Source organism: Carassius gibelio, chromosome B24 (genome assembly GCF_023724105.1).
Source record: "Carassius gibelio isolate Cgi1373 ecotype wild population from Czech Republic chromosome B24, carGib1.2-hapl.c, whole genome shotgun sequence".
Taxonomy (NCBI): domain Eukaryota; kingdom Metazoa; phylum Chordata; class Actinopteri; order Cypriniformes; family Cyprinidae; genus Carassius; species Carassius gibelio.
The window spans coordinates 17,263,941-17,276,728 of NC_068419.1; the positions used below are offsets into that span (position 1 = coordinate 17,263,941).

General features: G+C 35.5%; 1 protein-coding gene across 1 annotated transcript in view; it reads left to right on the plus strand.

Moving 5' to 3' along the window:
* The window catches only part of LOC128013109 (V-set and transmembrane domain-containing protein 2A-like), a 117,009-nt gene that overhangs the window by 76,130 nt on the left and 28,091 nt on the right, over positions 1-12,788 (plus strand). The window contains exon 2 of the mRNA XM_052595821.1: positions 781-986. Coding sequence (XP_052451781.1) covers positions 781-986 — 206 coding nt within the window. The remainder of the gene's footprint in view (positions 1-780; positions 987-12,788) is intronic.

The window sequence follows — 12,788 nt, forward strand, 5'->3', positions numbered from 1 at the left end:
GCCTTTTTTACATTTAAAACTACTACTGCATGCATTTTTGTAGCGCTTATTCAAAAATAAGTGATAAAAGTTATATATACGCCAGCCTGTTATCCGTGACCAGCAACATAATAGATAAATCAACTGTTGATCTCGGGAAAACTCGTCCAGTGTCTACGTATCGTCTCGTGTCTGTCCTTCCTCTCCACATGCACTCATGCTATGTGTCTTTGCCAGCATTATAGGTAGTAAAGGGTAATTTTGAAGGAACAGCACGCGCGACTTGCATCTCAAGTAGCGGCTGTTCGGAAATGGGCTTCGTTAAACGGAATGCGGTTGTTTTTCAGCACCATGGACAGCGCTCATTAAAGCTCTTATAAACGCGGCGGAACAAAATTAATACATTTCATTCCATTTCACAAAGACAGATACTGCTCCAAGAACACGTTCATTCCAGTCCGAACCATTAATTCAATACATCTGTCTCGTCCCAAAAAGAAACGTGTGTGTGTGTGTGTGTGTGTTATATAATATGTATGTGATATGTCATATAATGTGTATAATTACAACTTCGTTCTATTCAGTACATTTCTGATTGTTTATTATTATTACTATTATTATTTTTATTATTATTATTATATTTTTCTTGCAGATTTTATTTGCAGTTGATGTTGTTTAATGAAAACAGTATACCCATATATTTTAATTAATTGAATACGTTTTTGCTATATTATTATTATTATTATTAAAGAAGAAGATTATAAAGATGTATAAAAATGAAACTTTAAAAATGTAATTTAGGCACTGGTATACTGATACCTTATGTCTCTCTTGCAGGAAAGTTTACCGATTTCCCTACTAACATCACTGCAAGGGAAGGACAGAACATTGAAATGGCATGTGCATTTCAAAGTGGGATGACCTCGGTTTACTTAGAGATCCAGTGGTGGTTTATTCGAGCTCCAGAGGAACTGACTACGAGCGAGGAGGATGAGGATGATACGGAGGTAATAACATTTTATGCACGGGTTAAGCAAGGGTTAATCACTCATAACGTCATTCTGTAACTACCCAGCCTACAGGAGAAGCCTCCTAAGCATCCTTGGCACGTTGCATGAATTTCCCTCTTTCTGACGCACCTAGTGGATAAGCATCCATTTTATCCATCCACTCTTTGCACTTTTAATTGACTGGATGAACAGTTTTGCTCACTGCTGTTGAAGCGCTGCTTACTTGTTGTGTTTGCATTGCTACTGGTTATCTTCTGCTGCAAAGCCACCTCAGCAATAAGATTCACTCATGTGTGCTTCTGAAAGACAGTGCGTGCAAAATTTTCCTGTATTCCCACTCATGTCACATAATTAGAGCCCCTAACCCTCCACGTCAAAACACACACTTACAAAGCACACAATACATGTCAGATTAATCAGCTGTTTTGCTCAGGGATGTTGTCTTGCCTGATTCACTCTTCGTGATTCATACCGAATGGAAGACTCCTAAGGCTTTGAGATCCACAACAGAATCGCTCTGACATGCTCGTTTGGTCTTTTGAAGGACAAAACACAGAAGCGTGGCCTATCCAAATGACATCAATGGCCCATCGTGTGTGTTAGAGACGCCACTGGCTGACTGTCAACAAGTGTGTGTGTGTGTGTGTGTGTGTGTGTGCGCGCCTTTTTTTGGAGCTGTTTCTATGTGATGTGACTCCATGTTTAATGACAGAACATCAACAAATTATCTGAGTCAGTGCCTTGTTCTTATGCACATGCCAACACGGGAGGCTCACCTAGTCATTTCTGTTGAGAGATCTCTTTATAGTTGGGTTACAGTGCAGTTTGAGATGAATTCTCTTTTTGCATTTGCAGTTTGTCATCATCAACATCAAACAAGTTATTTTTCGTTTGATAAATGCACAAAAAGAAAAACATCCCTTTTTGTTCCTGCTCAGATTTAACACTGCCATTACTAAGCTATTGTTGTCTCTTATCAAACACATGTTGCCAAGGCTTTGATCCATGGGATCTATCAATTTGCAGAAGCTGTAACGCAGAACGTGGCGTTGTTGATTGAATCTCATTCTTCTCTGAGTGTTGTGCATCGAATGACATGCAGCTGGGTCCCCGGCAAGGCAAAATCTGACAAAAATGAGGATCGAAGAGACGTCCTACAAAAAGACATCCAGCAATAATAAGAAGGGTGACACGAACCAATGGCTTCTGATGTATAATATGGAAGCGTTCACCTCTGAAGAGCAGCCATTAGGAGTGATATAGCAGCAGAGTGAAGGACTGCAGTGGTGCCGTCGCTGTGTCATCTGTATCATCTGTAATGGATATGATCCTGAATCTGCAGCCATTGATATCACTATTGCTGACAGCCAAATGCACAGAGCTTCCCAGTGCTATTAATAGATGTGAATGAGAGATAGCACATATTCTGCTCTGTAATGATACATAAGGACTCACCTCTGGATAGGCCAAAGCACTTTGCTGTAATCTGCAACCGATTGCATCCCAGTCCTCAAAAGTCTCTCCACATGCTCGCTTGAATCAGATAAATCTTTGCACATTTCTGATATCCCGTAGCAAGACAAAAGGCCATTTATCAAAAGAGCTATGGCCCACATAAATGCAAATGATAATGCAATTTTGGATGCAAAGATCTACTTTATTTGCATACTTATGGGAGCCCTACAGGCTGAAGTTCATTCTTTCCGATGCTCTCCGGTAAATTAGCTGGATTTATTCCAGCCCACCGGGTTCTTTGGTGAACTTTGCTGTGACTTGCTGTCGTTTGTCAGGGAAGTTTATTAATCCAAACATTATTCAGAAAGAGATCGAGACTTGGGTATAGACTGACATTTTTAGCCGAACGCTGCATACCTTGGCGCTGCTGACGGATGAATGCGAATGCAGGGAAAATTAGAGACTGTCAAATGTGAATCATCAAACAACATGTTTTTATCATCACTGTGCTTTTGTGCTACGATGACTAGTCATGGCAATACCTCGAATCATGCAATTATGGCTGCTCGTCACACATTCAGAGGGGTTTTATTAAATAGAAAAGGCACTGTGAGTCTAAAACAATTGAAATGTCAGGACTGGCTGTGTGATATAGAGTTTATGTTTTAAAGTTTGGCCTCGGTTATTAACCTTTACATTTTTTTGAATCAAATGATGGTAATAAGATGGAACATTGGCTAAAATGAACCGCACAAAAGGATCTTGTTAAGACTTAATAGCTTGTGTGTGTTGGCTTACCTTTCTTGATTTCCTAAGGGATAAATTACCATTGGCATCAGGGACAAGATAGCAGTTCTTCTAACTGAAAGACGATAGATCCATCAGTGTGATCATAATATGAACGAAGGTTGGCTCCAAGACAGGATCAAGCCCAATCAAGCACAGCAGCAGCAGAACATTAAAGGAACATGCTTCTCCATGACTCACAAGCCAGAATTATACAGCAGAAGCTCACATTATATATCATATGAATGCAGATCCTGAAGGGCTATTCCAATGATTCATCTCCCATTTTACACACTGGCCAAATGTAGTCTTGATATATAACAGTTCAAAGAGAATATGGGAAGTATTATTGCTTACTAACGTCAGTGAAGTTATGCCATTTTCAAAAGTTTAGCAGTCAGTAAAAAAAAAAAAAAAAAAAAAAAAAAAATATATATATATATATATATATACACACATTTTCTTCATTAAGTCTGCATTAAATTGATCAAAAGTGACTACAATTATTATTATTTTTTTCTTTTTTTTTTTACAAAAGTACAAACGTACATACATGCATAATGTTACTAAAGATTGACATAAAATTAAATTCAAGTTACAATTTAACATATCCACATACAAAACAGCTATTTTAAATTATAATAATAATTCACAATATTATATTTTCTTTATCCTGTATTTTTTCATCAAATAAAGGTTAAAATAAGAGCCAGTTTTATATACTAGTCTATGTTATAGATCGATTAAAAGACACATGCTAAAGAAAAAAGTTATATTTTTTATAACTGTATAATAAGTGGCATCTATGCAGAATGACAGATATCATTCCCAGATTGCATTGCGATGCATCACCACATGAATCCATAATAAGTGGTTATATTTGGACTTTATTTACTACTGAAAAGTATTGATTGGTGTACCATGTATATTGATGATTAATTTAATGTGACTAGTTTGCAACAAAGTAAGGCTTTTGGCAATGATATGAAAACAAATCAATATTTTAAATTATAAAGCTACAGTATTTTTATTTTATTTTATTTTATTTACCAGTACTTTACCCCCCCCCCCCACTCTCTTTCTTTTAGCATTAATATTTACTTGCAGTTCGCTGTTTCTTGCACTGAAAGTCATGTCAAAACACATTTCACTTGGCAATTGCTAGTAAATTTAAGAAAAATGTTTGTTTTCCTTTGAATTAAATGTGATATTCTGAAGTAGAAAGACTGAAATCATATTTTATTTTAAAACATACTAAAATAATCTTTGTTTTGCTTTGAAAAATATATTTTTTATAGTGTAAACTGATCCTCCCCAACCACTCGTTGACAAGGTTATGCTCACTGTCTATGCAGGCAGCACACTAGGGTTCTAGTATCCGATTCATTGGAGAGATATTAGCCAGTTTCTGACCAGTGCTGCTGCTCGTGGCATGACTGAAGGCATTTTCAGTTATTTAAAGCTTAATTGACAGCTACCGCTGATACTGCCGCTGCACAAGGAGACAATGTTTTATCACTTAAGATTTCACACAAACGTCTGCTTTTCCCGATGGAAACGAGCGGCCGATCTGGACAACAGAATCCCTAACCGTACAAAACCCATACCATCCGCTCTGCCTCTCTCTTTAGCCCAATTACCACCCGGTTCTCTTTCTAAGTTCCTCCTCCAGACTTTTAAAGACAATCAGCTCTGAAGGTCAATGAAAGCGCGTGCTTCCAATAGCCGCATCCATCAGCCTGGCCTATTGTTAGGCCAGACACATTCATAATCAATGTAATGCTGCTCTGATTAAGCTCTCCATCTGTGGACACGACCGACTCTGAACCAACCGTGTCCTTTCACAGATTTCCGAAACTATAAATGCTCAGAAAACAGAGTGTTACTTCAGTCGGACTAGCGTAACATTTACACTCTGAGTTTATTACTGAGTGTCAATAATGACACAGATATTGGCTTAACTGGAAGCGCTGCATGTCAGTTAATGGACAGAGTTCATTTACAGCATAAACTGGAACTGCTTACACACGGTGGACTTTAATGAAAAGCTTATTATGATTGTGACTCTTACAGCTGAGAAGCTCAATTAATGCTGGTAAAATTGCATTGAAATCTCAGAAGTCATAAACATGTTGACAAGTCAGTGAGTCTCAAACTTTAATATGGAAATGTCATTTTGAGTCTGCTGCGAACAGCCGCATCGGTTTAGGTTTGCAAGAAATCTTACTAACATAATGTACAGTACATGCCACCAGAGAGTTTAAGGCAGAAGTAGTATGTGTGGTTTAAACCGCAATTTTTCATTAGCAATAATGAAAGTTTTTCAGTCCCGCTGGGCTTTAGCACTGGGATGGATGTCGTGATCGCTGAAAATGTCTGCTAATAGACTCTGAGTTGAGATGGGGTGTTTTGAGAGAGCTCTAATTTCGGCTCAGCTTTATACTGTAGTGTTGCATTTAAATTGAAGTTAACTCTCAGAGAGGGTATGATCTTCAGTATAACGGTCTGTATGAATTCGACAGCCACCAGCTTACGGGATATGACTGTAAGGCAATCACTGGGCTTAAGAAAATAAAATCATGCAGTAATGTATATTTTTTATAAATAAAAATATATGCTATTGCATTATACACACCACTATCTAAAATTTCAGCCAGTAAATATGAAATAAATGGTGTTCTTTATATTGAAAATAAGTAACACAGGGTTCATCATTGACAGTTAATTAAAATAAATTCAAAAGTTTGTGGTCAATAAGACTATTTTAAATAAATTTCTACTTTTATTCACCAAGCACAGATTCAATTGATCAAAAGAAAGTACAAATATTATTGATGTTACAAAAGATTAGTATTTAAATTAAAAACTTTTCTTTTGAACTTTATATTAATCTGCGTATCATGAAACATCACGAAACTGTTTCCACAGAAATATTGAGCAGCACAACTGTGTTCAACATTGATAATAATCAGAAATGTTTCTTGAGCAGTAAATCATCATATTATTCTGATTTCTGAAGATCATGTGACACTGAAGACTGGAGGAATGATGCTGAAAATACAGCGGAGCATCACAGAAATACATTACAATAATAATAATAATTTGCAAGTCATCTTACATACAGTGTTTCGCATGAATCAGTTATTTTTACAGTTCATAATTCACCATAAGAACCGATTGTGTTACTTTCCAACACAACATCTGGGAGAGAGGGAATTGTTTAATCATTGCTTCAGTTGAGAGGCATTGACACGCAAAGACTGCAAGTTGTGTTGCTTTTTTAACCTGATTTCTAAATGCCATGACTTCTGATCTCAAAGCATAATGACTGACACTCTGCCCACCACAATGGTGTTACTGTGTTTGTTCTCACATCTTAATTCACACTGACATATGCACCTTGTTGTCATTGACAAGTTGTGATAACCGCACAAAGGCTTTGATGGCAAAGGCACAGAATCATGGAAAGGGTCTCTGAGGAATAAACTGGCGCAGCTGAACTCATTCAGTCAGCACAAACTGCCAACAAAAACTGAAATAATCTGGCAAAGAAGAGATATTCATCAGCCCACTGGAAAACAACAAAAAAGCCAACTTTTAGTGGCCCGCCTGACGATGTAAAGTGAAGCTTCAGTGGGATGATGAGAATAAATGTGTGTGGGCAGTCACTCTTTTAATCTTGACTCTGGGCCGTTGAGGATTTGGAGATCCCAGCATAATGGATTCTTTCCACAACTGCCACAAACGTGTGATAAAAAGAGGCTGCCACCAGCTTCCCAGAGAGAAAGAGGAGTGACTGGACAGAGGATCGTGTTTGGGGAGGGCCAATCAGCAGCCGTGTAATGTGCACAAGAGATGCCAGCAGCACAGTCCAACTCAATTTAGGGGATCAAAACAAAAGTAGTTCCCTTTGAAGACACCGGGCACTGTGGGGTCCAATTAGTGAATGACTCGCATTTGATCTGCCTCATCTATCTCTGGAATCAGCTTCGCAACAAGTGCATGTGCATTCCCGCGTGACTCTGGTGTAACGTCTAAACTTGATGAAGTGTTGCTTTGAAAAATATCACTGTTAAAAGAGAGAGAGAGAGAGAGAGAGAGAGAGGTCTCTCAGTTTGGTTCACTAGGCTACACAATCATGGGGAAGTCTGCCGATCTGACAGTTGTTCAGAATACAATCATTGACACCCTTCACAAGGAGGGTAAGCCATAAACATACACTGCCAAAGAAGCTGGCAGTTCACAGAGTGCTGTATCTAAGCATGTTAACAGAAAGTTGAGTGGAAGGAAAAATAATCTTTAACCAAAAAAAAAAAAAAACTGATCACCTCCACGCCATGCCGAACTGAGGCAGTAATTAAAGCAAAAGGCCCCTACCAAGTTTTGAGTACATGTACAGTAAATTAACATGCTTTCCGGCAGGCCAACAATTCACAACCCCCCCCCCCCCCCCAAAAAAAAAAAAAAGCAAAAACAAAACTTATTTATTGGTCTTATGAAGTATTCTAATTTGTGGAGATAGTGAATTGGTGGGTTTTTGTTAATTGTGAGCCAAAATCATCACAATTAAAAGAACCAAAAACGTAAACTACTTCAGTCTGTGTACACTGACTTTATTTAATACACAAGTTTCATTATTTGAGTTGAACTACTGAAATAAATGAACTTCCACTGCAATCTTATTTAAATGGAAGCACCTGTAAAAATTTTACAAAAAATTGAAGAATGATGTAATCATTAACCTGAAAAACAAAGTGTAGCATAAAACTCTATTCATATCTAGTTGAAGTCAAAATTTTATATACACCTCAAAGAATCTGCAAAATGTATTACACTGTATGATTCTGAGATCCATATTTTCACACTGAGGACAACCGAGGGACTAAATAAATAAATAAAACATGCATTAAGAGCCGTGGGGTGAAACCTTTTTGAAGATCAGGGTAAATTGAACTTATTTTGTCTTCTGGGAAAATGTAAGTATCTTTGTAGCTTTTGAAAGGCAGTACTAATAAATAAATAAATAAATAAATGTACATATATGTATGAACACACACACACACACCTTCATTCTGTTAAAAGGTTAGTTTTAATGCATGGTTTTATCTACTGGAGCATCAGTGAGTGTTTGAAACTTCTGTAATAGTTGCATATGAGTCCCTCAGTTCTCCTCAGCATGAAAATATGGATCTCAAAATCATACAGTAATTGTTGGAAAGGGTTCAAAGACACACAAATGGGAGCTGAAGTAATTGTCTGAAGAAAAGCAGGTAGTTTAACTGTTCAGGACAAACAAGGGACTCATAAACACCAATCACTAAACAAAAAACTTGTGACCGAGGTCATTTCTATAAATCCAACTATTATTTTCTCTTGTGGACTATAAGTACACCTCTTTTATATGAAATATCTTATTCAGGTCAGTATTAAATAAACAATAGCAATCTTAGAGAAAATAGCAGCATAATGTCCTAGCTAAACAAATGTTTTGTTGAATATAGATTATGTAATTCATACAAACGCATTATGCTAAATGTAAAATGTAATAATAATTTAACAAATTTAAATTCCTTTTGGTTTTTCAGTAAAATTCAGCAAAAACTGGACCAATGTCTTGAAATATCTCGTCAGAATAATGTCTTGAGGTGTTGTAACCATGATGTAAGTAGAATATTTGAATACTCTGGTCTGTTAAATTGTTGAAATATAATGCACACTCAGGATGTAAATAATAATGATAATACTATGTTTTAGTGTAATATTATAGATGTTCCATTGATTTGATGAACCATTTTACAGTGAATTGCATTCCTGACACACCTGTAGCATTTTTTGTACAATTTTGTGGATCTGAACTCTATGGACTGTTTTCTTGCTGTTCTTATCTCATTTGTTGTGGAACTGGAATTTGATTCCCAGATAACCAGAATCGCACCTCAGCAGGAAATTACTAATGGATTCTGACAGGAATCCCGAGACGGCCGGCGTTTGATTTCACTGCAGGATTACATGAAGGCAGCATATTGGAAGTATTGAATGGCACCTGAACTTTAAAGAAATAGAAAGCTTTCTTTCATTTCGTTTTACAGCTCTTTCCAAATGTACTGTATTGATATTCCTCAAACGTTCATGTTAGCGATTGTTCTGAACCTCAAACGCAGAGTATTCAATTAATTCAGCTCAAATTGTGCACAGAAGACACAAAATCCATTTAAACCTTGTTATGTAGATGATTTCAGTTGCATTTGTACTATATATATATATATATATATATATATATATATATATATATATATATTTTTTTTTTTTTTTTTTTTTTTTACATCCTTTAAAAATGTTACATCGAGACTAACATTGTGTATCATGACGAGGGTTAATAAACTGACTTGCAAACTCATTGTAGCATTTGTTGGCTACCCTTACAACACTAAATATATTTAATTTATTTATTACTAAGTGTACTACAAATAAATTCACATATATATGTGCTTAATAAAATACTCTGCAACTGTACTTTTAGTGTACTATACTGGTAAACTTACAGTCTCCTAAACAGGGACACAAAATGTTGTGCTTAATGCATTTTAATTGTGAAAAGTAGACCTGAAGGCCAACTAAAAAAATATATTTGAAGTATATTTGATTGTGCTAAAGTTAGACTATTGCAAGTATACTTCAGTTACTAGTCTTGTGGTTAAAGATTGTTATTATTCAAAGATCATATAATCCTCTTCAGTAGTGACATTAAAACACGTTAGGCTTAATTTTAAGAAATGTGCATTGTGCACAAGTAGTACTCCAAATAAAACTGAATTTTTATATCAGTGAGTGTCGAGGGATATGTCAGTAGATATGTTAATAGCTGGTTAATAGAATTGAACTATATTTAGCATGAAATAAAGGTAGTTTAAATATATTACTTTTTCACTAGGGTAGACATGGTGAAATGTTTTATCTCAATCTTTCTTTATTTACTTTCTTGAGTCTGGGGGATGTCTTCTTCAGATGCAGTGATGAAGTGCTTTGTCTTGATAATTCTCCCTCCTCATCCTCAGGGTTATTAATATTAAAAAAGAGCACTTCATGAGGTGTGAATTTCTCCTACACAGGTATTCATCAAAACTTTATTAAACTAAGTCAGGGTAATTTATCTCTCAGGACTTTAATTATACATCAGTGAATGATTAATTCAACATACGAGGGCGACGTACCCATAATATCACTCATACAATGCTACAGATCCTACAAATCCCCAACCTGTTCAAGACACGGATCTCCTCTGCCATAATTTCCATTCACGCTCACAAGAGACTCTTCAAGAGCCGCTGAGAGAGAGGAACAGGAGAAATTAAATCCAGCTTTGACCCTGTGGAGATGATGAGGATCAAGAACGTCTGTGAAAGGACATGGAGGAGATGAGCTTCTTCACATTAAAGAGACAAATCAGATTACTCTGATCAATACTACTGATTGATTTTCAGTCTCTCTCCTTTGAAATAGTCAAAGGTTTCATCCACGTATGTCCTGGTCACTCAAAAAAAAAAAAAAATGCTGTTTTTTTGATAAACAGTTTAGTGCTTTAATCCTTTTTGTTCTAAATGGCAACTACAAAACATGAGTGTGTAAATAAATACAATTTGGACTAATGTGAACTAATATACAATGAGAGAGAAAAAAAACATTACAGATGTTATTTATTCTAACCGTTTAAATGTATTATTACAAGTTTTTTTTTTTTTTTTTTTTTTTTTTTTTTTTTTTTAATCAGGTAACACTTTTGATTAGGAAACACAATTTATTGTTTATTTTCATGTATATTACATAATCGCTGTTAAAGCACATATTAAAGCTTTATTCTGTGTCTCTTAATCTAACGACTAAGCTTAACAACCAACTATTGATAAGCAGTGATTAGGAGTTAACTCTTAGTTAATAATGAAAGTGTCACCAAACATCTTCTCTAATCATGAAACTGAATATTTTCTTCATTTACAATTTGACTTTAGTACTTGTTTGTACAGGGTTTACATTGCAGTGCATTATGGCCATCTGTCAGAGCTATTTCTCACTATCCCATCCACTCATTATCCCATGAACACAAAAAAGACTGACTGCTGAAATGGGACAAGCCTATACCTAACACAGTCTTTGTTGGATGTGAATAAAACATTGTGGCATCAAAATCTAGATTAGTTTCCAAAGATGAGTTACTCTATTTTTGGTCAGTACCACAGACATCAGTGTGCAGAGAGAAACTTCTGGGATCTTCTGTAAAATAAAATAAACATAAAGTGGTTGCAAGACTGCTTGAGCAGCTGTTTCTTACATATGAATGACGATCGCTTAGTCTTTCGTTAGGAGCAGCACATCTGATTATGTGAAACACATCTGATGGATCACCATCATGTCACATGCTCAAAGCTTCAGCTAGAATAATTTCACTTATTCTGCAGAATATAGATGATAAAACGTCTTTTGAAACTTGTATTTGCATGGATTCTGTTCAGCTCTGACATGCTATAACAGTCAAAGACAATCTTCTAAACTTCATATCAGTACTGAACACATTATTTAAACTTTCATATATCAGACTGGAAAATGTATGTGGAACCCCAGGCTTATGAGATTTTTTAAAAAGCTAATGGAAGTCAGGTGTTGCAATCAATGAAATGAGATTGAAGTTGAAGTCTGATGTGTCCTGATCTCCTCAAAAATTGGGAAAGCCTTGTTGATCTGTGGTTGTTAGTGTATCTTGGATGCATTAGTGGAGGTGAAAATCATCTGATAATCCAAGCCATATGGAATCCATAAAACTGGCCTTTATGATCGGTAGTTGCGTAACTACAGCTCAAATCTCAGCTCAAAAACAAACAAACAAACAAAAAGTTGTGGAAGTATTGTCCTCACCCTGTACAGTATGACAAAGCTAATTAAATTAGCTCATTGTAAAAAAACAAACAAAGAAACATGATAAATGTAATTATCCCTCAAAGCCTCAGCATACTTCAGATATTATGATGTGTGAATGATGCTAAACACTGAAGTGGGTTTAACCACTTTATTTTATTATTTTTTTATTTTTTATTTATTATTATATTATTTATGGGTATTACTTCAGCTTGATATACTTTTGGCCCACATACTGAACATCATAAACTCTCTTAACACACACTCGCACAAGTTTAATTTGTCCAGTAACTACATGTATATATTGTGCCTACAGTACAACACAGGGTAATCAGATTTCTTTCTTTCTTTCTGTATTTTTTTCTTTCTTTCTTTCACCAATCATGAATTGCAATTAATAATAATGCTGTGCTGGAAATGACATTCATAATTTTGGGAATAAAACGCTAAAAGGCTAAATTTTTGATGTACCCCAATTACACATAATTATGTAATATTTTCAAATTTGACAAAATTTCAGCATAATTAGTAATTAGAAAGGCTTAATAAAATAATTATATATATATATATATATATATATATATATATATATATATATATATATATATATATATATATATATATTAGTGCATCTCAATAAATTGGAATGCC